Here is a 26,030-nt window from a genome sequence, read left to right as displayed (position 1 = left end):
TTAAATATCTGAGGCTGTATTTGAATTCAGGAAGATGAGTTATCCTAATTTCAGATCTGGCATTATCCATCTAGTCACCCCAGATGAGAATATAGTCAGTACATGGGTGATAACTTGGGAAAGAATAGGATGGTGGAAAGGTCAGGGTGAAGATAAAGAACAGTTTAGGGATTTTAAGACAGTGGAAAATGGATTGATAAAATATTATGATCAGATAAAAGAATTTCATAGTTCATGTACATAGAAGGGAAACATTTGTAAGTAATGGCAAAACTTAAAAGATACAACTATCTCAGTAGGTCATGGGAAATGAGCAAATGGGATGTTTAAGTACCAGTTTGTATGTTAATATGATATGATATAAGGGTGGGAGTTGGGAAGAGTGAAGACTATTAACCTGATATTAATCCTTCTTTAAGAAGGGAAGGGAGTATCCTGAGCTTTAGTAAATAGGAGCTACTAAGAAACATGGTTAAGTAATTTAATATGAACTTAATGAATCTGGAAGGGGAGGTTATTGAGTGATGATAGTGGAGGAAGAGTCTAAATATAGTAATGGGGACCAGTGCCTGTGGGGAAGGGAAATAAGAAATGACAGTGCAACAGTGTTGTTCTGGAAGCTGTCCCATCAAGGTGGAGTTGGGCCTTAGTGAGTTCAAGAGGCCTGAGGGAGTAAGAAAGGGAAAGTTTTGAGATGAAAACAAATTCTTAACTGCAGAGCAGACATCTTACAAAATAGAGTTGGAAGGGTTAAGTAGATCCGGAGTGAGACATTGAGGGCATCAGGTTGAATGGGATAAGAGTAAGGATGTAGGAAGAGAAGAGAAGAGAATGGGGTTTGTATTATGATAGCTAGCAGTTTAGAAACACTAAGATGAGGAGAATAAAATAATGTAAAAGAATGCTCTCCTTTAAAAAATTAGTTTTAGCAGATTATTAATGACAACTAAACTGACACCTTCGACTCTCAATTTCCTTTTTTGTTAAATGGTGACAAGCATATTTGTAACACATAGTTTATAGGGTTGTGAGTTTCAAAGGAGATTATGTATATAGAATACATTACCAACTTTAAGGTACTCTACAAATGATAGTTATTTTTTGGCATTTGCATTGCTATCATGTGTCAGTGCTGTTGAAACAAGTTGTCATGGGTAATGTGACTGAGGATGCAATAATTAGAAAAATGGAAAATTTGTTCATGTGTTTGTCTGACTAGTTATTCACCATTAGGAAAATATTAATGCCTAGTCAAATCTACTTAATGTCAGTATTCATTTTCTCCAGCATTTCTTAAGAGTTTCTACTAAGTGGTATGAAGTTCTTCAAGCTGAAAATGAAATGACAAATTTTAAAGAATTGAAACAGCTTTATTCAAATTTCTAAATACTAGCTTTATTTAAAAATGCTACTTCCATTATGTTCATTGTTAAAATAGCAATTATACTTATAAAATAATGTGATTAAAAATTCAAATATTTTTCATTTCATGAGTTGAATTCAAATTATAAAACTTCATTGAAATAAGACTAAAATTGAGGGCAATCTGGACAAGGAAAACATTAATTTTCAATTGGAATTTAACAAAATATCATTTCATGCTGATTACCATTAAATAGAAATTTTCATATGAGCTAATTCAGAATTCTATGGTGCTTAAAAGGACCATTTTCTTAACTGAGTTGATATTAAGTCAGTGTAGATGTTCTCATTTTCCACTGAATGATTTGAACAGTATTTAGAGTTGCAAGTAAGTCTTTGTAACATTGTAAAGTCTTTAAGGAATTTGTACATTTACATATAGAGAAAGTATTTGCAAAATTTATGGTTAAATAAAAATTTATAACTGAGAGGCTATACAGAGGATCTAAAATGAATTGCAAAGAAAATCAATCTAGGATTGCCTTTCTCAAAATTCTTTGGGCCTCAAAAAAGATATCATCATCATCATCATCATCATCATCATCATCATCATCATCATCATCACCTTTATCTATCTTTCTTTCTTTCTTTCTTTCTTTCTTTCTTTCTTTCTTTCTTTCTTTCTTTCTTTCTTTCTTTCTTTCTTTCTTTCTTTCTTTCTTTCTTTCTTTCTTTCTTTCTTTCTTTCTTTCTTTCTTTCTTTCTTTCTTTCTTTCTTTCTTTCTTTCTACTAATGTGGAAGCTAAGTGGCACAGTGGATAGAATATCAGCCCTGGATGTGAATTCAAATTTAGCCTTAGACACTTATTAACTCTGTGACCTTGAACAACTCACTTAATCTTGTTTGCCTCAATTTCCTCATCTGTAAAATGAATTGGAAAAGGAAATGGCAAACTACTCCAGTATCTTTAATAAGTAAAAATCCAAATGGGGTCATGAAGAGTCAAAGAGGTCTGAAAATAATTTAACAACAAGAAATTATCTATTTTCTACCTATTTCCATGCCTTTGTACATGGTATCCCCTGTTTCTGGGATATTCTTCACCCTCAACTTTACTTCTTATATACCTCCTGGTTTCCCTAAAGCTCAGTTCAATCTCTTAACATGAAATATTTCTTGATTCTCTATTTGCTGATATCTCATCTCTCAAAAGTATCTTGAATTTACTGTGAGCACACACATATACATATGCAAGTATATATGCATGTTTGCATATCTATGTGTGTATGAGTATATATATATATATATGTATATATATATATATATATATCCACACACACACACACACACACACACACACATTGTTATTCCTCTAATAGAATGTAAGGTCTTTCCTGGCAGAAATTCTTTTTTCTTTCTTTTTTATATTCCTAGCCACTTGTATAGTACCTGGGACATAGTAGGTGCTTAATAAAATCTTGTTGATTAGTAATTTTATGAACACACATTTTATTTTTTTCTATTTTATACAGTACTTGTCTCTAACTGCATTATGTCAGAAAAACATTGGGGACCAATAATACAATATAGGTTAAATATTTAATTGATGACACAGTATCTTTCTTTTACAAAGTGAAGCTTGATTGAAAATGTTCAGATGGTGGTAGTAGAAGTAGAAGTAGAAAAATAGTGGTAATAGTAGTAATAGAAGAAGAAGGAGGAGAAGGAGAAGGAAGAAGAGAATAAAAAAGAGAAGAAGGAGGAGGAGGAGGAGTGGAGGAAAAGGAGAAGTCAACTCTTGGATTTTGGCCCTGATTAAATATTTAGCCTATGGTGTGTTATTGATATGCAACATTTTTCTGGAAAAAAATATAATTAGAGACCTGTAACATATAAAATAGAAGAAAGCAAAATGAGTGTCTATGAAATTACCAATCAACAAGAATTTATCCCAGGCACTATACTAGGTGCTGGGAATATAAAAAAGAAAGAAGAAAGATTTTTTTCCCAAGAAGGACCTTACATTCCATCAAGGGAATAATAATTTATACACACACACACAGAGTCACACACACACTCACATACACACAGATACACATACATGCATATATACAAATGTGTGTGTGTATATGTATATATATATTGTATATATATATATTGTATATATATATATATATATATATTCCTTCAACAAGAAGGAAGACTAGGAATAGGAGAGGAAGAGGAAAAGGAGGAGGGGGAAGGGGAGTAATAGCAGTAATAGAAGTTGTATTTTGATGGATCTATAATCTCATTTATACAGGCTCCCCCTCTTCCTTTAATACATGTAAAATGGTATAGTGATGTCTTTTGATTCTTGCATAAATTGGATTTAAGTGAGCCAGAATTGCATGACGTCATCGGTCTCACTCTCTCTTCCAGAGCAAACACTGTCTAGTGGCAGGACAGAGTCAAAATGACTATTGATGACTTGAGAAGCAGTGGATGATCTTGGTGTATCTTCCATGACTAACCAAGCTCTAAGCACTTCACACCTGCTTCACCTGACTTCATGGCTGTTGGACCAGGGGAAGTCTTTATATGCTTTGGGTAGACATCCTCCTAATGCACTATAGGTTTTGAGATCCCTGGGTTACCCTCAACCTGGTTTAGTTTGTCTGCCGAAATGGTTTACTAAGATGGGGCTGTTGTGCATGCAGCCACAGGTGAGAGTTAGGTGGACCAAATAGACATTAAAGGTGGAAAGCAGCCCTCATCCCAGAGGTATTAGTCTTCCCTGAACACACCCTACCTAATATGTAGATCCTTGACAGCTGGTCATTTTGTATGGTTTTTATTTAAGCCTTTAAAGTGGCTTAAGTATTTAAGTGGTTCTACAGAGGAATGAATGCTAGAGGTCTTCCTCTGTTTAACAATTATTCAGAAGTCAATTCAGGTTATTTCTCTGTTATCTTTTGTAATTAGCACATGACTAATGCTTCCTTTTCTGTTGTTCCTTGTTCTGGTGATATATTTCACATTACTTCTCATATATGTTTCCATTAGTAATTTATTGTAATTTACTTATACCATTGTACAACTTTCCACTGATCTTCAGGCTATTGAAACTTTGGTTCTTTTGCAGTTTTGTTGTCATGCAGTCATTTTCAGTTGTGTTTTACTCTTCAAAACCCATTTGGAGTTTTCATGTCAAAGATACTGGAGTGATTTGCCATTTCCTTCACCAGCTCATTTTACAGATGAAGAAACTTAATCACAGTTAAGTGACTTGCTAGTGTTTCAGACCAAATTTGACCTTAGAAAGATGAATTTTCATGATTCCAGACTATGATTCCATTGTGCTACTTGAATGCTCACTCTTTAGTAGTAAGATTTGCTCATAATAAATCCATCTAAAATCCATTTCGATGCCTTATTATGTAGAGATGACTTTGACTTCTCAAAGGTGAGGCTGTGCAATTTGAGTTAAGCTCTGGCAAGCCTCAGAGTTCTGAGCAAATAGATCTGGTGACAGACTCTCATGTAAGGACTAGCCTAGCTAATTGCTAAGAGGCTTCCTACAAGTATTTGGTTATAAATAGTGAAATATGTTTTGACTATTGCAGCTCATAAAACAAAGTAATAGAGAATTTGTTATCTGCCTAATAGAAAGAGGACATTTAATAAGACTATAGTTTTAAAAAAAGAATTTAGCATGAAAATGTTTCATGGTAAATTGAAAAATAAGTGAGTAAGTAGTACAATGGATAGAGAACTGGACTTGGAGCAGGAAGACTCAAGTTCAAATCTGGTCTCAGGCATTAACTTTGTGACCCTAGATAAATCACTTAATCCTTTTTTGCCTCAATTTCCTTTTTTTTTTTTTTTTTTTTTTTTTCCTGAGGGAATTGGAGTTAAGTGACTTTCCCAGGGTCACACAGCTAGGATGTGTTAAGCGTCTGAGATTAGATTTGAATTCAGATCTTCCTGATTTCAGAGTTGGTGCTCTATCCACTGCACCAACTAGCTGCCCCTTAATTTCTTAACTTGTAAAATGAGCTGGAGAAGGAAATGGCAAAACACTTCAGTATCTTTCCCAAGAAAACCCCAAATGGGATCATGAAGAGGCAGATATGACTGAATTGAATCCACAACAATGATGACCTATATATATATACATATATATATATATATATGTAAACAGCATTCAGAATTGAAACAGTACTATCTATTTTAAAGCATCATGATGAGATTCATGTTATAAACCTTATATATCAAGATATAAATGTGAAAATATTAAACTATTTTGGATTGTCCATTGAAAATCTAAAATAAATAAATACAATTTAAGTGCAGAATGAAGGATTTAGATTATAAAGAAGACTAGTGACTATGAATGTTGAAAGTGGTTATAGAGTAAAACTAAGAGAAACATTTCAAAATAGTATGTATCATCATGTCTTGTAAAGTAATCTCTCTAATCCTTAGCTCTCCCATGTGCAACATAGGAATAATAATAATAATAGTTGACCTGTCTGAATTCAGAGTCTAGATTAGATAATCTCTTGAAGTCTCTTCTAGTTTTAGCCTTACTTATCATGATTCCAAACATGAAATAATGATGTCAACATTATAATCAGTCAGTCCTGAGAATGACTCTATGAAGGAATTTTAAAAACTGGAGATGGTTCAGAATAGTGCTATTAAAATAGATTTGCATCCATTCAGCTTGGAAAGAATATCAGCAGTCGCTCAGTCCATACCTGAAAAAAGAATGCCCACTACAACTTTCCAGACAAGTGGTCAGCTAACCTTTGCTTTAGTTATTTTAAGATCTTTCAAGGTCTTCTTTAAGTTCCCATATAACTTTCTTTAGTTCATATAGTTCTCAATGCTTATAAGACTTAGAGGTGATCCAATTACTGCTTTATCTATATTAGTAACTATTATTGATAGAAATAAGGAGATATTATGTATCTGAATGATGGCCAGATAGATTTTTTTTTACTTTATTAAGTATTAAGATGAAATAGGATAAAATATGAAAAAAGAATATAAGGTTCTCTAGATAGAAAAAAAAACAGGCAGAATACAGAAACTTTTCTGAAATCTTTAGAAACAGAAAAGTTAAATACTTTGAAAAGGGTAAGTCAAATCCTGCTGAGAATCACAAAAGTAGATGAGCTAATCTCTCCAAATCTCTTCTGACTTGATGATTCTATGATTTAGTAATTTTATTCTAGACCCAAATATCAAAGAGCTATTCTTTCATGTGATCAAGTTTCCCTGATTAGTCCATTTGAGCACATAATATCTTTCCACTGGAAGCATTTATTTTTACTTGTTTAGGACCATAGAGGATTGTAATTACATTAATAGTCTTTGAACTAGTTTAAAGCTCTGTCAAGTTTGGTAGGAGTCTAGGGGCTAGAGAGCCACCAAAATTGGTATAGCTTAATGAAATTATTGTAATGACTTTTGTAAGGCCCAAGAAACATAGTTTTTAATACAATAAGTATTAATTAGGCTAGGAAATAATCAATTGATGATGAATATCTCTCTTGATAACCAAAAAACCCACCTTAAGCTTCCTGAATGTTTACATATCTTTATATATGCCTCTGACAAATAAAAGTCAATCTGATTGGTGAACAATTAATGAGGTGAACTTTCAAATGAAGAGGTTGGCTAAAAGTCTTCATTTCCTCCTTCTGAAAATCTAATTTGATGATGAGACTTAGCTGCCTTTAGCAATCTGGACAGAGGAAACCATCTCTATCCAGACCACAGTAGTTGGCTTTCCCCTTCATAAATTGGATCCCCCTGTATTCTACTAGAGGGCTACAATGACATGGTCCTAGTGTTTTGGGGCTGGAATATCCCTAACTTAGATTCTGTTTATGTGATAAATAGAAGTAAGGTCCCCTAATTGGGTAGGATCCTGCCCAAGATTGAGGAGAAGATTCCCAGAGAATTAGGCCTGTCCTTCAAAGATTGGCTGAATGACTTAGAAGGATTGGTTCCTAAATGAAGAAATGAAAGGAAAAAAACCCATCTGTATTCTAATTTAATAATTGGTTATTAAAATAACAGAAACAATCATTTCCTTCAGTGTATGTTATATGTACAAATATTCATTTTGCTTATGACACCAATAATCCTAGGGTATCCTCTAACATTTCTATACTTATATTATGGAGCAAATCATGTAATCTTAAACAAAATTATATATATAGAAAAAGTACGATAGAAAGTTTGCTCACAATAGGTATCATTACTCTCTGTGGTTGTGATAAGGTCTTGGGTAGCTGTGGATATTAGCAGAGAAAACCTGAAACATGGTAGGATTATATACTCCCTCAGGCAAGCAGGAAGGACACTAATGGTATCATCTCAGATTTAAGGGAGCCTTTTATTCTTAAGGAGGGCTTTTGTCCAAGTGGACTTTCCATTACAGTTCCACCTCAGGTGGGGGTCTCTAGGAACCCCACTTTTATTTATCTAATCAGAAAGCCAAATTATGATATCAATCTCTCCTTTCCCCTAGGTTATTTTCCCCTATAAAGAATGCACTCATGGTATAGATCTGCTCTTGGTGTAGTTATTTGCTCAATCCCTTTTTGAGTTAGCTCATCATGGTGTCCTACTTCATGGTGTCTTTTTCACCTCTCCTCCCCTTTCATGTTGCATCATGGTGTCTTTCTCCTTGTTGTAGTTATTTCTTTCAGTCTACTAAATCCTTTTTAGGGTTAGTTTGCCAGTTTACAGTGTAATCCCCTTCTTTTTGGGGTTTAGTTTGCTAAATTTCTCTGTGGATTTAGCCTTCTAGTCAATGGCATATTCCCACTTACTGATATATTCTTTTTAATGGCATCTTCTTTCTGTTTAATTGTGAGTTCTATTAGGGAACTTGCCTTTCCCTTTATTAATTGTTAAAGCCTTTTTTTTTTTTTTTTTTGGTTAATTCCCGTGTGCCAATTCACATAATAAATAGCACTCTTTTGTATGTGTAATAGATGTTTTGTCATGGTTGTTCCATGTTGCAAACTGGATCTCTGTCATGCTATTTTTATATAAATTTTTTTCAATCAATTGCTGTCCTTAACTATTTTTATTTACCACTGCTGGTCCCTATTTTATCTCATCAGTTGGCTGGCTTTAGGTGAAATTATGATAAAGATAAAATTCATCTTTGGTACCCTTCCTTCTATTAAAAAATAAAATAAAACAAAGCAAAACAGTTAGGTAACAATGGATAGAATACTAGTTGTGGATTTAGGAAGACCTATGTTCTAATCCTACCTCAGATAGCAAATTGTAATTTAGGCAAGCCACTTACACTGTCAGTTTTTTTTTTTTTTTTTAATCTGTAAAGTGGGCATAATAATAGTCTCTAAATCACAGTTTTGTTGTAAGAATCAAATGAGATTATATACATAAAATACTTTAAGGCAAAGCATTGTATAAAAAGTTTATTATTTTTGTTCAATGTCTCAGTCTTTTTCATGAATTTTCATTCTTTATCCATCCCTGTATTATGGAGATCTCATTAGTTCCATTGTTTTAATTACCATCTCTGTGCTGAGGATTATCAAGTCTTCCTATGCTGACCTCCAATCTCATTTTCATACTGTTTCAGATATCTCAAACTGGATTGCAGTAGATATAAATAATATGTCTAAAGTGCAAATTCATCTTCCCCTCTAATCACGTCACCCTCCACTACTTTCCTACTATTGTAAAGGGCGACACCTTCTCCCAGTCCTCTAGTTCACAGCCTAAGAATAATCCTGGACTCCTCAGTTTCTCAGCCCCCTATATCCAAGATGCTGCCAGGCTTTGTAGATTTCACCTTTGCAATATCTCTAGAACATGTGCTCTTTTCTCATGTGCTCATGCTCTCTTTTCTTGCCATCACTGGCTTATTGAATAGTCTTGGATTATTGAAATATTTTCCTATGAATTTATCTGCCTCAAATCTCTTCGTTACCAATTCATCCTCCATTCAGACATTCAAGTAATTTTCCTAAAAGACAGGTATGAACATGTCTTCTCTCCCTCTCCCTCAATAAATTCCAGTGGCTCCCTATTACCTCCAAGAACAAATACACAATGCTCAGTTTGACTTTCAAAGCCCTTCAAAACCTAACCCTCTCCTATATTTCCAGTTTTCTTATACTTACTCTCTGACATATACTCTTTGACCTATAACACTGGACTCCTGACTCTTCTATGAGCAAGATACTTTAACTCTTGGCTCCAACCATTTTCTCTTGCTGTTGTTTATTCCAGGAATATTTTCTGTCTTCATCTCCACCTACTGACTTCCCTGATTTCAAAACCTAGCTAAAATTCCATTTACTAGAAGCCTTTCCCAACCTTTCTTAATGCTAATGATTTCCCATTATTAATTTTATTTTCTATTTATCCTGTATTTGACTTGCTTTGTGTATATTTGTTTACATGTTGTCTTCCCCATTATATCATAAGTTCCTTGAGGGAAAGGACTATCTCTTGTTTCTTTTTGTATCCCATCTCTAAGAACAATGCCCTACACTTAGTAGGTGCTTGAGAGTTGCCGGTTGTTTTATTAATGACCTATACTGAACTTTTGGGGGTCATATATAGTTGTGATTTATTAAGGTCTGTCTAGGGCAGGTAAGTGGTACATTGGGCCTGGAGTCAGAAAGATTCATTTTTCAGAGTTGATATATGGCCTTAGACTATGAGATCTAGCTGCATAATCTTGGGCAAATCATTCAACCCTGTTTGCCTCAATTTCCTCATTGGTAAAATGAGCTAGAAAAGGAAATGGAAAACCACACCAGTATTTTTTTCAAGAAAATCCTAAATTGGGTAATGAAAAGTCAGATAGGACTGAAAAAACAACTGAACAATTTCTATCTGCCCCCTGCTTTTAAAATTGGTAATCTCATCAATTTTTTTCTGTCCTCATTCTTAAGGATTCTAATTTGAAATATCATTTAGTAAAATGTTAAAATATTAATAAGCTAAAATATGTTATTTCTCATAAGAAATATGTTTGCATTTTAAAATGAGGTTATTGGACATGGATACTTCAATAGGGAGAGAGATTTTGAAACATCTTTCAGGTCACAGTATATTTAACTATAGTTAAGTTTCCCTAATGTCAACAATATAAATAGATTTTATATCTTTGTTTACCAGAAAGCTTTTATCTTGGGTGGCCAGGAGTGAATTAAAAAAAACAAAACAAAAAACTTTACTAAGGAAACTTTAGGTGACTAGACATGTGGCAGAAAACTGGTTTGAGACAGTGAATTACAAGTATTGTTAAAATTTCAATTGTGACAGAGAATCAGATGGACCAGGGATTTACTAAAAGTTCTGTTTTACTGAATAAATTAGAATGTTGTACATTTGTCTTGCAGCATACAATATATTCACTAAATTCTCATTTATCTTTTGTTTCCTAATAAGAGTGAATCCCATTTTTTCTTGACGTTTCAGTCATGCCTGACTCTTTGTGAACCCAGTTGAGGTTTTCTTGGCAAAGAGAATGGAGTGGTTTGCTAATTCCTTCTCCACTCATTTTACAGATGAGGAAATTGAGGCAAACAGGGTTAAGTGACTTGCCCAGGGTCACATAACTAATAAGTGTCTGAGGACAGATTTGAATCCACAAAGAATAGTCTTCTTGATTGTAGGCTCTATGCTCTACCCACTGTGCCACCTAGCTGCCCTTTTAGTTTTCTATTCTTAGTTAGCACTAATTGTTATGAAAGCTATTACTTTCATTAAATCTGCTTTTCCCAATTTTCAACTTCTGTTTATGGCTTCCAGTTTTACCATCTGGAGCCAAACAGAAAAAGTTTCTTGTTTAATCCATATGACAGTCCTTCAAATCTCTGACTTATTAAACCCCTACCAACCACTACAGTCTTATTGATCAATTTTCATTCCATGACTTTAATGCCCTTCACTGTATTAATTACTTGCTAATATGGTACCAAGAATTAAACACAATAGTTCTGCTGTAGTCTGACCTGATTAGAACAGATCTTTTTGTCTTGGACACCACACTTCTCTCAGGATGTTCAAAGATCATAGCTATTTTGACTGGTGTTTTATATTTTAGACTCATAATGAACTTGCATTAACCCTTTCAGATTATTTTCAGATGGCCTACTGCCTAGCCACATCTTTCCCATCTGGTAGTGAAGACTTTATATCTGTCTTCATTAAATTTCATCATTTTAGATGTGGCCTAATCTTTTAGCCTGCTAAGATCTCCTTGAATTCTGACTACCAGAAAATATGCTATATCTCCTGCAAATTTAAGTATGCCATTTATACATTTGGGATGAACACAGCACTTAGCCATTAATGACTATTCACATCATGAATCAGTCCAGACTCTAGCCATTTTCTTTATGGCATGGTCATTCTTTCCAACTTGGAGTAAGTTCTACTCTAGCCTGGTTGTCTAGATTGGTAACTACCTCTTTTCAGCTTCTATTTGAATATAAGCTTCAGTCTTGTTTCTTTTCACTTTGCTATCCATTCTCCTATTAAGCCATTTCTTTCTATAGTATCACTAGGTACCTTTTCTCCTCCCTTCCTCCTTTCTATATTCTCCTGCTTCCTTCAGTGTTTCTGGAATTTAGAACTGTGCTGCATTATTTTTGGATATGGTGTGTGTCAATCTACTTCAGCTCTATCAATATCCAGGTAACTTTCTAGACAAAAGTTCCCTTTCCAGTATTTAATAAATAGTTTTTTTTATTCACTTAGGGCCCCTAGGTGGCATAGTGGATAGAATGCTGGGCCTTGATTCAGGAAGTCTCATCTTTATGAGTTTAAATTTGGTCTCACACATTTAATAAGTGTGTGAGCCTGGGCAAGTCACTTAACCCTATTTGCCTCAGTTTCTTCTATAAAATGAGCTGAAAAAGGAAAAGGCAAACCACTCCAGTGTCTTTGTCAAGAAAACCCCAAATAAGGTCACAGAGTGTCAGACATGAATGAAAAACAGTAGCTTTTTGTTCACTTGGATCATTCACATCTCAGTATCTCATTTAGAAAAATAACAACAATTAGTTTTTTTTAAATGCTTTTCTAAAATCTAGGTAAACATTAGCTTTCAACTACACAGATTTAGAGCTCTAGTAAATCTGTCAACAAGAATATGAGCTTTTTCTGGCAATACCTGCTTTAGATAAAGTTATCTTGGCTTCTATATGACCATTGTTTGTATAAGTCCATAAAGAAATGCTTAGGATACCATGATATCATTTTAATGAAAGTTAACAGTCATTTATTTTCTTAAATAGATAAATATCCCTAGTGTGATCTCATTTACATTGTTCAATTGTTTGCCAAGCTTCAATATATTTACTCAATAGGTAGTGCTAAAGACAAAAAAACAAAAAAACAAAAAACAAAAAAACAAAAAACAAAAAACCTCCCAGTTTAAATTATTATAAATCTGAGTTAGAGAAGTTTTATACAATTTTTTAATAAAGACTTCTTTTTGTGTGTAATGTCTATAATGCAAAACTTTTAACTGATGCAATTACATTGTTTTATAGTTAGAATCTAGAGTATGGCTTGGGTATTATGCACTCAACCAGTTTCAGATGCAAACCAAGTGAAAAGGGTTATAACTTTTCACGCTGTTTACTTCTCTTACTTCACTTCCTTTCCCCTAATCTTAATTAGTGAGAGTTCTTTAGTTTACCAGAGTGATTTTTTTTTTGGCAACATAAATGGTATGGCCTGAGGAGGTCTAAGGGCACTGTGAATTTCTTGTACTTCAACCTCTATTGTTGTTGTCCAGATTGTGATCTCATAGGTATAGGGAACTCTCTGCACTTAGGTAGGCCGGCAATTTATACAATTTAGAGAGTTACCTCTGAGCACTGAGATTAAATGAGTTGCTCACAATCACACAGCTATGACATGTCAGAAGCAGGATCTGAATCCAGGCTTGGATTCCAGCTTGGAATTCTCTAAATTTAGTATATTCAGGAAATATTTTTCATCAGCCCACTCAATAATTTCATGTAAATGATATTTTTTACAGAGTCACCATTTGGATTTACTATTAAGCCTTCTAAATTGATAAGACTTGGTGAAGACTGCTTTTTCCTCTCTAGAGACTCATTTCTTTTCACTTGGACCATTATAACTAGAGAACCATGAATGGGAAAAGGTCAGGACTTTTTTTTTTCCAGTCTAGTAATTTTTATCTCTAAGGAGGCCTTCTGTCTTTGTCTCCATCAGCATCTTTTAGAACAGTGATAATTAGCCCAAACAGTATTGTGATGATAGATAATTTAGCTTAAAAAATTCCCAGTTTTCAGGGCATTAACTCATTTTAGAAATGGGAATATTACCAGGTCTCAAGACATTAGCTTCCTATATTGACAGAGGCAGCAGCAAAGAGCAGCATTCTTTCAGAGCTGCCTGGGGCTCACCTATTCTGTCAATATTTCTATGCACAGCAGGACTCTTGGCTGGGTTGGAGAAGAAAGGGTGGGGGCTACACAGGGTTTTCCCATCAGCCTCCATATTGTTCAAAAGAAAGGATGTCACACAAGGAGAAATTTCAGAGGGGTTTAGTTCTGGTCTTCTTTCTTCCCCCTCTTTCTTCCCTCAAGTTCCCTTGCCTCAACCAAGCCCTTCATGACAGAAAGGAATAAAGATGATCGCTTCAATTTTTGCTTTCAAATATGGTGATGTGGAATTGGAAGTTGAATTGCTTAGACAGAAAAGAAAGAAAACTTTCTTACTATAGATTTAAAAAACCATCAGAGTCTTCTAAACAAATCAAAATTATGCTTATTTTTTCCCTAGTTGATAAAAAATAGTTTCATTTTATAATTTAGAAGTGAAATAGAAACTTCAGTTAGGTAAAATTAATTTTTAAAAGTTCTACTTCCCCCTTTTTAAAAAGTAGACTATTATTCTAATAGTACTATTTCTAAATAGAAAGCAAGATTTTTAAAGTGCTTCTTACCTCATCAGAGCCAGATCCAAAAATCAGCAAGTCAAAAGGTATTGCTGCAACCATATCAATCAGGAACCAGCCTTTAAAGTAGTGAATTGCAATTTTGGCTGGATCACTTACCACTTCTTCATTCTGGTTTACATAGGTTGTTCGAAAGTTTATTAGGATATCTATGATAAACATAATATCCACAATCAAGTCTACCACATTGAGAGGGCTGCAAGAATAACCACACTCTCTTCTCTTCTGCTCTTCTCTGTCATTCAGGAGAAAGGCTGCAGAGTAAGGGGTGAATATAGCAGTATATATGACCAGCAATAGGATAAGCCAGTCCCAGACGGCTTTGAAAGGGCTGTAGTGCAATATAGTAAACTTGTTGATCCGAGGTGTCTGTAGTTTATATTCTGGCAAGACATCAGCTCCTAAGGATAGAACCTGTGGACAGAAAAGAAAGAAACATAATCTGCAAATTGTTATTGTTTAGGCTGGGTATAAAAATCATGTTGGATGATTAATAATAAGATCTTTTGTTGTTGTTGTTGATATTTCAATGGGTAGACCACCTATTCATTTCTAGTGCTAGAGTTGTTCTGGATGCTGAAAATAGAAGAAAACTTGTCTATGTATACAATCACTCTATGTTAGAGAGGATTTTAACTTTTAGGTCTTCTTAACTCCAAGACCTACCCTCTATCCACTGTCAAACTATTTCTCAATAAGATCATATATTTAGAATTGGAAGAATTCTTATCACTTAAGAAAATGAGGAAAAACATATTAACAATGCAGTTTAAACTTAAAAGTTTGTTGTGAGTACAATTGAGAGAGCCTACTATTAAACATTTACCAATATGCCACTGTTCTTAGAGGTCATTTAGTTTATTCCTCCCACTTTACAGATGAGGAACATGAGGAACAGGAAGGTTCTGTTTCCACTCCCTCTCCCCCCAAGTCACACAGGTAATAAATGGAAAAGGCAGCAGATGCTCATATTTATTAATTTATACATACTTTCTAATGAACCAAATTCAGCTTTGAATATCACTTTGAAATACATATGGAAAACCCACACATTTTTGAGACTAACTTAATAAAAACCCAAAGATTTGCTCCAAATTAGTAGTAGTAATATTTCATGAGAGAATAAAAGGCAACTTTTCTCAAATGCTCTTTCTATGGCAAAACATAAATAACAAATGTTTTCATTCAGATGAGAAGGAACTATTGGAGCTAATTTCAATTCTGTTAGGTAAACATATTCAATTTTTACAGACAGAAATTGAATCTGATTCATGAGTAAGAAAGGAGAGCCTATAATAGACCAAGAAACATATTAGAAAAGGGTCACAAATTTTAGCTATGTCTTATAATTAAAACTCAATAAATCAAATGTATTTGACCAAAGAAAGCCTATGGATAACCAGATTCTTCCCATCCTTCTCTTGCTCCACACACATATAATAACATGGAAGAGTTAAATGAAAAAGAAAATTTCATAGTGGGAACAGGTTTCATTTATTTATTTAATAGAGGAGGATGTTGAAAGTTATATACTGAACTCAATATCCATTTAATCTATGTTCTAGACTAAAGAGATACACATCCACCAAAGTTTTACTCTGACAACTCATCATGGTGTGCAGGTAAATGACTTACTGAGGGCAATGCTAGTAGAACACTGGCAGGCTCTGCTACGCTGAGCACAGTCCCAATGACAGACTGCTTTTTATAAACCCAGCCTAGCTAAGGTCCGATAGGCTTCTCTTCAGAAGGTAGACTAATGAGTGACGAATTTTTTGGCAATCCATGAAAGAAATAAATATCTAATATGATCTACTATCTTTTGTGACCTCCTACCATTTATGCAATGACAATAGCAGAATGATTTTTGTGGCACTGAGTTAAAAGTCACATGCAATTATTAGAATTTCTGAGAATATGATTGCCCATCCTCACCCCTTTCACTTCCATTCCCTTCAAATAATCAGCTGGAATGGTCTCCTTGCCATTCCCTGCTTTTGTCTTGCCCTTTCTCACCAACATCTTTTTATGCTTTCTGTCCCCCATAACAGGAACAGAACCCCTACTTGTGGAAATCCTTTTGGTCCTTCAGGGGTACCTCTTCTACCACTTCATTCATGCAAGCTTTTTTGATTTCTTTAGCTATAAGTGATCTTTTCCCCTTCTCACATCTATCATGTCACTCCACTCTCATAGCTTATGAATGTTTTTTTCTCTATTAAGATGTAAATTCCATGAAAGTAGGGGGAAATGGTATTTGTTATGACAGAAAATTATTAATATGATGACAGAAATTATTAATACCAAATGTAATATAGATTGTCATTCCCTTAAAAAATTCTTGTAATGTCAGAATTTCAGTAATGTCCTCATATCCCTACTCTTAAGATATTTACTCTTGATTAAGTTGAGCAAATTCAAAGAATATAAATGTGTCTCCTCCAAGGAAAGGTGTTACTTCTGTTGTCCATAAGAGATATCTGCGCCAGGTTTTAAATAGGGAAGTTATTCAAAGAACTTGACAAGATGCTCAAACTAAGTTAGCTTATCGCATGATGATAGGTGACTTGAAGATGAAAGTGGGCACAGGAGAACACTATGAAAATTATGTTAGGAAATATATATTAAGAATAAGAAATCAAAGAGGTCAAAAGCTTTTGGATTACATAGAAGTCTCTTCCCCATATTGTCAATAATAAAAATATGTTGGATATGGCACAATGAGCAGAATTAAAAAACAGGAAAGTGTCAATGGATCAGAAATGATTGGTTACACATGAAGTAATTTCAGGATTTTGTATTTAGCAAGATTATTAACTGATTAAATTTTATGTTCAAATCAATACTAAATAAAAAGAGATGTTAAAGACAAAAAGACTGTATATAATGATAGTTGTTCCATTCCAACTTTTAAAATTCAAATAATCAACTCTGAAAAATGAGAAATGGAGAGAAGTAAAGGCATGGACTCTGACATCATTTTTTAGAGAAGCTGAACTGGTCCAAAACAGTAACCACCACAAGGAGAAAGAGAACAGAAACTACTTAGCCAGAAAATATTTCATCTATCCTGGGGCAGATTTGAAGCAGAAATATTAAACAAAAATAAGTCAGTAGGATCATAAATTTAAAGCTAGAAGGGACTTCAGAGATCATTTAGCTTACCAACTTATTTTACAGATGAGTAAATAAGATTGGAAATGTTAAGTGATTTGCCAAGGTCATAGAGATATTAGGAAAAAAAAACAGGACCAAAATAGAATGGGAGTATTGTAGAGGGAAATCTTTGAATGAAATAAGTTCATTAACTGGGTTGAATTGTGAATTTTCAGAGCATTAGACATATGAAAACATATTCCACAGTCAAATACAAATAATTTTTAGATTAAATTGTATGTAGCTTTAGTTTTTCTGTTCTCCAATCTAATTCAATCCAATCCAAGTAATTTATTAAGAGCCAATATGTAAAGCACCGTCCTACAGGCAGAATTGTACCTATAATGAAGTGCATACTGACCAGAACAAATTGTAACATTTCATAAGGTTCTGGAAAGATAAAAGGAGAAATGCCCAAAAGCATAAACTAGTCACTCTGCTGCTCTAACAATGAAGGGTCCAATCCAACATAGCTATTGGTAGTACTTTCAGGTAATGACTGAGGAAATGAACTGATTTCAAATAGTGACCAGATGTCAAATAGTATAGCTGTAAAGATGAATAGCATGTTTGTGGATTACTGACCAACAGAAAATGCTTCATTGGTATGTAGGGAAAATTATTTTTTTCATATAGTGGAATAAAATATTTTAAAGCAAAAAAAGTTAATTTATTTAAAAAAATTATCTCAAGGAGTAAAGAGAAAAGCAAACCATACTGTACAAATAGAGGAAATGTCATAAATCCAAGGGCCATATTTTTATCTCCCTTTTTTATTTCTAAACTAGTAATTAAGTCTTAAAGTTAAATATTGTCCAAAACATGGCTTCCTTTACCAAATACATTTTTCTTTCTTGCCAATACATGGCTATTTGTTTAACCTGGCAGTTAAGTATTACATAAAACCTGAATACTTAGTAATCTAAACAGCACTATTTATTCAATGAAGGTCTACTGTGAAAATTTTGTGAGAACACCAGGATTAATAACTACTCTTCTCTTTTGAAAAGTGCAATAGGGAATGATTAAGCCATCCAAAAGATTATACAGTGCTTTTGGCAGTTCTTAAACACCATGCTGAGGTGTTGGTAGAGAAAGCTCATTTGTTATTTATTCTTTACTTAGGGCTTGCACTTAACTAATGGGCTAGTTGTATTTTTGTATATAAGAAAGATTAGTCAGTAGCAAAGTAAATCAAATAGATTATATAGCATCAGGAACAGATTTAAACTCCTCAGGTTTTCATTATGTGACTTGATTAAATACAATAGAAGATGTAAAATTGTCATTTTAAACAGGTATTCTCATTGCTCATCATCCAGCTATTTAGATTGAGTTAAAAGAAAAAAAATCAAACATCACATGTACAAATCAAATCTATCCTATCCTAAAATGGTTTTTAAAAAAAAATTCATTTGGAAGAAGTTTAATTTTAAGTACAACATTTATTATACTTTGCTCTGTCGAATACTGTGTTGCTAAATAAAGGCAAAGTAATTATTCAATTTAACAATGTTAAGCTTTATTACAGGTATCCAGAAAGAAGCTCTTTAAGTGATTAAAAGGGCTTGATGATGAATCCCTACTCTGCTTCTCTTCTCTTCCATGTCTATGTCCCTAGCAGAATGTAAACTCCTTAAGAGTAGGAAATATGGTTTTTTTCCCCTTTTTTCCTTTTTAATTTTTTGTGTCCCCAATGCAAAGTTTTGTGATACTGTTTTCTGTTCCCAATCTACTAGTACATAGTAGGCATTTAATAAAAGTCTGTTGAATTGAACTAAATTGTGTATATGTTCTTTTCCCTCTTAGAATGTAAGCTTGGTAAGGGCAGAAACTATTTTGTTTTGCTTTTATCACTCAATCAAATTCAGATTTTTCACTTACTACTTCATCTGAGGTGTATCCACTGAGTATTAAAGGATTGTACAGACCTGCCTGAGGGTCCTTATCTGTCTTATCCTTGATAGTTATATTTAACTATGTTTGGTCCTTGTTTACTGCAACCTGCTCCCTTTGTTTACTTCTTAGTCTGAGGTAGTGTAAGCAACAATGTCAGGAATGAATGGTAAATCTAACTCTAAGAGATTATTACTTACTTTGCTATATTCTAGGATGAGCACAAAGGGATCCCATTGGCCACTTCACAGCCTGACACATATAATTATTTTATATTTTATTTTTCCATAAATAAATTATAACTAGAAATAGTTATGATAAATTATAAATAGAAAGTTTGTAGATATAAAATACCTCATTTTATGCATTAAATTATCATTGATATGTTTATCATTGTATGCAGATGATTCTCAGATCTATCTATCTATCTATCTATCTATCTATCTATCTATCTATCCACCTATCTATCCACTATCTATCTCCTGGGTATCTATGTTGTACTTTCTGTTTCTGCAGTTTTGACCTGTTGGCCAGTTTGCCCTTTGACATGTATGTGGTCTGATGGGACTCAGGAGATGTTCATCATATTGGTACAGAGTAAGCATAGACACCTCTGTTCAGATATCCTATTGGTTTCAGCCCACTAAAACTCAGAACTCCCAAGCTCAAGTGAATTATCAGATTCAGTATCTCTGATAGCAAGAATGTGTACCATTATGCTTGGTTTTCAGATCTCTTTATTATTACTTTCAATACATGTAAAGATAATTTTCAATATTCATTTTCAACATTCAACAGACTTTGTATTTCAATTTTTTCTCCCCCCCTCTCTTATCTCCCCTTCCCCCAAGATAGTAAGCTATGTGATATAGGTTAAATATTGCAATTCTTGTAAACATTTCTATATTTGTCATGTTGTGCAAGAAAAATCAGATCACGAGAAAAAAAAACAAAAAGATGAAAGTAATATGCTTCAATCCATATTCAATCTCCCTAGTTCTCTCTTTTGATGCAGATAGCATTTTCCATCCCAAGTTTATTGGAATTACCTTGAATCACCACATTGTTGAGAAGAGCCAAGTCGATTACAGTTGATCGTCACATAATCTTGTTGTTACTATGTACAATATACTCTTGGTTCAAATTTCTTTTTTTATCTAATCCTAATGAATCTCAGATTTCACCACTTAATTGGCCATCTCAAGCAGAATATCTTATATTTGTTAGCCTATATTTGATAAACTCCATTGTCTCCCTATTTACCTACAGAATCAAATACAAACTACTGTCTCGCTTTTTAAGCCCTTCTTAATCTTGTATTTTCTGAACTTTCCAGACTTCTTATATTTTATTCTCTTTCACATACTTTGTAATCCAGGGAGGCTGGTGTCCTTGCTGTTCCTTTATTAAAAAACTCCATATCATGACTCCAATTCATTTTTACTGGCCATGCTCTCTACATGGAATGTCATCTTTCCTCATGTCCACCTCCAAACTTCATTGGCTTTAATCTTAGCTATAATTCTATTTTTTTGCAAGGCATATTTCTTCTGCTTTACCTCCCCCACTCCTATTCTTACTCCCAAATGTTATTCATTCATGTTTGACTCTGTGACCCTCTTTGGCATTTTCTTAGCAAAGATACTTGAGTAGTTTGCCATTTCTTCCTCCAGTTCATTTTACAAATGAGGAAACTGAGGCAAACAGTGTTAAATGATTTGTTCAGGGTCACATAGCTGGGAAGGCCTGAGACCAGATTTGAACTAAGGAAAATGACCTTTCCTGACTCCAGGGATGGTACTCTATTTGCTGTGTTATAAATCTGCTCCATTCTTATCTCACCTTCACCTTAATTCTCTCTGAAACATTTCCAATTTAACCTGTATATGTGTTGTACAGATACATTTGAATATGACCTTCTTGACATTTTGTTTGTCTTTGAATCCCCAGCATACAGCATAGTTATAGCACATAGCTGATATTTAATAAATACTTGCTAACTGAATACAGAAGAGAAAATAGCCTATATGGGCAGAATGACTTGTTCAAAGCTATCACTAAGGTAGGGAGTATAGGAGTGGTCCAGGTTCATTGCCTGAAAACCCAACACTCAGTTCTTTGTATCATGCTGTTTTTGGGTTTTACCGTCAGTCATAGTATAGGTGGAAGAAAAAAATTCCAAGTAAAAATATTTTAGATATTAAGCTTTATTTTCAGAAATTAAGACATTCAGCACATTTACAAGTTGTTTCATAATTTTCTGAATTTCTAAAATTGAGACTTTTGGATGAATGAGCATCTAATTTCTAAATTTTGTACACAAGGAACAGCTAATACTTGCATACTGCCCTGGACTCATGGTGCCACCTGGTGGTTGACGCAGGAAATCACTTGGCTGTACCTCCTTCCTCTTCTAGGTGAAACTGTGCATATGCAAGTTTATTTTCACAATTTCCATTTCATTTGTTTTTCACAGTTCATAGCTTAGTTAACCTTGAATAATCTCTTCCTTATACATATTCATGTGCTGATTATTCTGGTCTTTTTCCCCTTTTTTCTGCCAACTCTCCATTTACCTTCTGAAAAAATCACTCCTTCCTAGCTTAAATCCGTTTGTGAGTCCCACCCAATGAACTTAATCAGGTCATAAAAGTAGTGCTAATAATATAGAAATAGCAAGCAAAAAGAAAATCCACACATTTTGGTATGAAATTCAGTAAAGTATCTGCACCATCAATCTTTGTGAATTTGTTTACCTAAAATCACAAAATTTCTGTGGGGAAAGGGTCTGCAAAAGTCATTTAGATCAAAGGGGCAACCAATGATAAATTCTCTCTCATAAATAGTCATCTAAGCCTTGTCTGAAGGCATTGGCAGGGATGCGTGGAGGAGAAGGACTTTCTATCATGATAGAGCATTCCCTTTTGGTAGACCTCAGGTTTTAGGAAGTTACTCCTTAGATGGAAGGAAAAATCTGCCTTCATTAACTTTCACCTAGCTTTTTGGGATGGGGGAAAGAGGGTAAACTATATATGTCTAATCCTCTACCATACAACTTTCCAAATATATTGCATCTCTTATATTGTCTCTTCAAAGACGAGAATAAATGCCTCATTCATTCATTCTTCCTTCCATCATTCTAATTTTTTGTGTCCTTTCATTATCCTGATTGCTTTCCTCTGATTATTGTCCAGTTAGTACATGTTTTTATGAATAATATATTTTCTCCAAGGTAGGTTGGGAAGGTTTTCCTGTATATATGACTCCTAATTGGTTGAGAAAATGCTGCATTGCACTACTGTGTACTGCTTGGTTGTACAAGGAAGTTTTGGGGATGCTTGCACTTAACAAAGTACTTTGTACATTTATTATTGTTGTAGAGTTGTTTCATTCATGTCTAACTCTCTGTTACCTCATTTGGACTTTTTTGGGCAAAGATACTAGAATGGTTTGCTTTTTTCTTCTCTGAAGCATTTTTACATGATTAAATGATTTGCTCAGGGTCACATAGCTAGTAAATGTCTAAGACTGGATTTGAACTCAGATCTTTCTAATTCTAGGGCTGGCATTTTACATTCATTCACTCATTTCCATGTATCTGCCCTTCTTCTCTATGTATGTCAGTGTGCTTTGTTGGTATTCCAACACTTCTGGAAAGGTAGTCAATCAATCAATAAACATTTATTAAGAACCTACTAAATGACTTGTAGGTCAGGAGACTGTTCTGTGTACATGCTTTTCAAGGAGTCTTCTTTGTGTATTGTCAAGTTGACACATGGCTCCAGAGTTTAGACATAGTTAACACTGTTAGAGAATAGTTTGAGATGATTTTGTACTATAATGGATAGGATCTAGAAACATGCAGCCAGGACAAGAATACAGGTCTCTCAACAACCAGTCCGAGGCACCTTTTACTATACTGTGGGCATAATATTATGTTTTATTATTGTAGGGACTGGAATATAATGCAGAAAGCTTCTCATAATATCTTCCCATGTGAAAAATGATGGGGACCCTGCTTCTGAGAGAGTTATGATGATGTGCAAGAGAAATGCCTAGGAGAGATGGGCTTGTGTAGACATTTGTAAATAGATACAGTTTACTAATCACATGTTTAGGAGAACTGTTTTTCTGTTGGCCTTGGAACTAGAAGTGGGAGTGCTTTCAAAAGGCACAAATAATCAAAGTTTCAGTCCTTTTGTCTCTGGCTGTTCATTCTTGATTTGGCTCCTTAGCTGATGGTGAAGAGTGAGAATCAATGCTGTAAAAGTAGAGGTAGAGGAGCAGAACATACTAGTTTTGATAATTTCATTGTAAATGAAACTATTAGAAAGAAGGAAGTTATGACTCAATGGAAAGACTCAGAAGTACCTGAGTATTAAAGCCAATGGTAACATTGATTTTATCAAACACCTAAAGGCAACAAGAAATATTATTTCATGAGATTGTTGGTCGTCTTGTAATCTAGTATTGGGTAGCTATATAGTACAATAGATATAACATTGGCCCTGGTGTCAGGAATACATGAGTTCAAATATGACCTCAGACACTTAACACTCACTAGGTGTGTGAACCTGGGCAAGCCACTTAAAACTCTCAACACACACACACACACACACACACACACACACACACACACACACACACACACGAATCCAGTATATATTATAAATATTTAACAAAACACAATTAAATAATGGTAGTTTAAGTTACAACTTGAGTTTCTGTGGTTGCAAACATAAAGTCATAAAGAACTCTGTAGTTCTTTTAAATTAAACCAATATAGAATTTGATATTCCTCAATTTTAATGCAAATATGGGAAAGACAGGGATAGCAAAAAAAATTGGAAAAGCATTATTCAGGAAGAAGGGATGAGAGAAACCAAAAACTTGAAGATTACATAGAAACCTCTTATTTTTCTATCATGAACACTCTCTTTAAGAAGTGATTGATAGATGTTGAATTTGATGAGCACCAAACAACATTGCAGAAATGAAGTAGCTTTTATTAATGGCAAGAAAGGACTTGTTTTTGATGTTGAAATTATTTCTGAAACAGTCTGTTGTATGTAGTTAGACTACCAACTTGTCAGAATAAAGAAAAACTCTAGTAAACATCAAGAAAAATTATAATAATGAGGATATAATAAACAATTGGGACAATTCTATCATAAACCAAATGAGTCATTGACAAATAAAATGGAAAATGGACAAATGAATTATCAACACTGATTATAGTAATAATTTTACATATCAAAGTTATACAACACTTTATTTTTAGCCAATTTAGATGTTTAATGTAAACTAATTGCTATAACAAGAAGTCCAAAAAAAAGCCCTCAGAAAATGTCTTGGCAACATTTGATTTACTTACCAAATGGGGAGAATGCTGGCCAAAAGGAGTAAGTTTAGCTCTTAAAAATATCTTTAAAAAGAAGATGATTAATGATTATGAATAATCTCATCTTCTAAAACCATGAATTGTGAAAAAAAACTTGGTGAGGAATTCAACCCAGGAATTCAAAGGGTATTAAAAGAATAAAGAGGTAAAATAAAGCAATGGAAAATAATAAAAAAGATCTATCAAGATTACTGTAACAATCTTTTCACTATTGAGTACAGCTGGACACATATTTTCTAACATTATGTTCTTAGATGTAGGGGAGGTAGAAATAGTACTAAATAATAGTACTAAAAAAAGAAATATGAGAAAGATATATAGATTGCATCAAGGGGATATCTTTGCTTGATCATAAAGGCATCAAGGCAATCCATATAAAAGGCACCGAAAGTTGTGGGGAAAAAACTTTGAACACTATAAATATATAATAAAAAAAAGTAACTTAAAAAACATCAACAACTTGACTTATGTTCTTATTCTTCCATCTATATAAAATCTTATAAGAGCCTTATATACACGAGAGGTGTGTTTGGGGTTGGCAAGGAACAGAGAGTTCTCAGCTGATATGAGTAGTGAAATCAGACCTTCAAGTAGTCCCTACACATCTAGCCTGAACAAGATAGGACAACTCAATATTTTAAAAGAGGATATATTCCTTCATACACAAAATAACTACATGGTAATTTGGAGAGAGAAAGTTATTAGTTGCTGGGATGATTAGTAATAGCTTCATGTAGAATGTGAAGTCTGTATACAATTTTATAGGATCTAAAGAAACTTATGAGATAGAGTTGAGGAGGATATATTTTCTAGGTATGAGTGACAGCCAGAGAAAAGGCTTAGAGAAAAGAGATGGAGTATCATATATGAAGATCAATTGGAATTCCAGTTGGGCTGGACCAGAGAGTGTGGAAAGAGGAATAATATATAAAAAGTATGGAAAGGTAGGTTTGCAAATAGGTCATAATTTTTTTTTTTTTAATCAGAAGAAGAGGGAGAGTTAGTGAAAATTTTCTTGAGCTGGCAAGTTTTGGGAAATTATTTAAATTTTTAGTAATTAGCATGTGTACTTTCAAAATACCATTAAGAGATAGGTGTCAAAATTTTTTTTTGGCCTTGATATATATAAATTAAGAAGCATTATTGAAATCACAGTCATTGATAGGTCTGATCCTGACCATGTCTTCTTTTTAGTTTTGTTGGTTCAGTTATGTCCTTTT

At 33.8% G+C, this 26,030-nt stretch overlaps 1 protein-coding gene across 5 annotated transcripts in view; it reads right to left on the bottom strand.

Moving 5' to 3' along the window:
- The window catches only part of KCNH7 (potassium voltage-gated channel subfamily H member 7), a 622,433-nt gene that overhangs the window by 121,678 nt on the left and 474,725 nt on the right, over positions 1 to 26,030 (bottom strand). For all 5 annotated transcript variants that reach the window (XM_074303262.1, XM_074303266.1, XM_074303263.1 and 2 more), the window contains one exon: positions 14,346 to 14,771. In XM_074303262.1, coding sequence (XP_074159363.1) covers positions 14,346 to 14,771 — 426 coding nt within the window. The remainder of the gene's footprint in view (positions 1 to 14,345; positions 14,772 to 26,030) is intronic.

The sequence above is a fragment of the Sminthopsis crassicaudata genome, chromosome 3, assembly GCF_048593235.1.
Source record: "Sminthopsis crassicaudata isolate SCR6 chromosome 3, ASM4859323v1, whole genome shotgun sequence".
Classification (NCBI taxonomy): Eukaryota; Metazoa; Chordata; class Mammalia; order Dasyuromorphia; family Dasyuridae; genus Sminthopsis; species Sminthopsis crassicaudata.
This window is presented reverse-complemented; position numbering and strand designations above follow the sequence as displayed.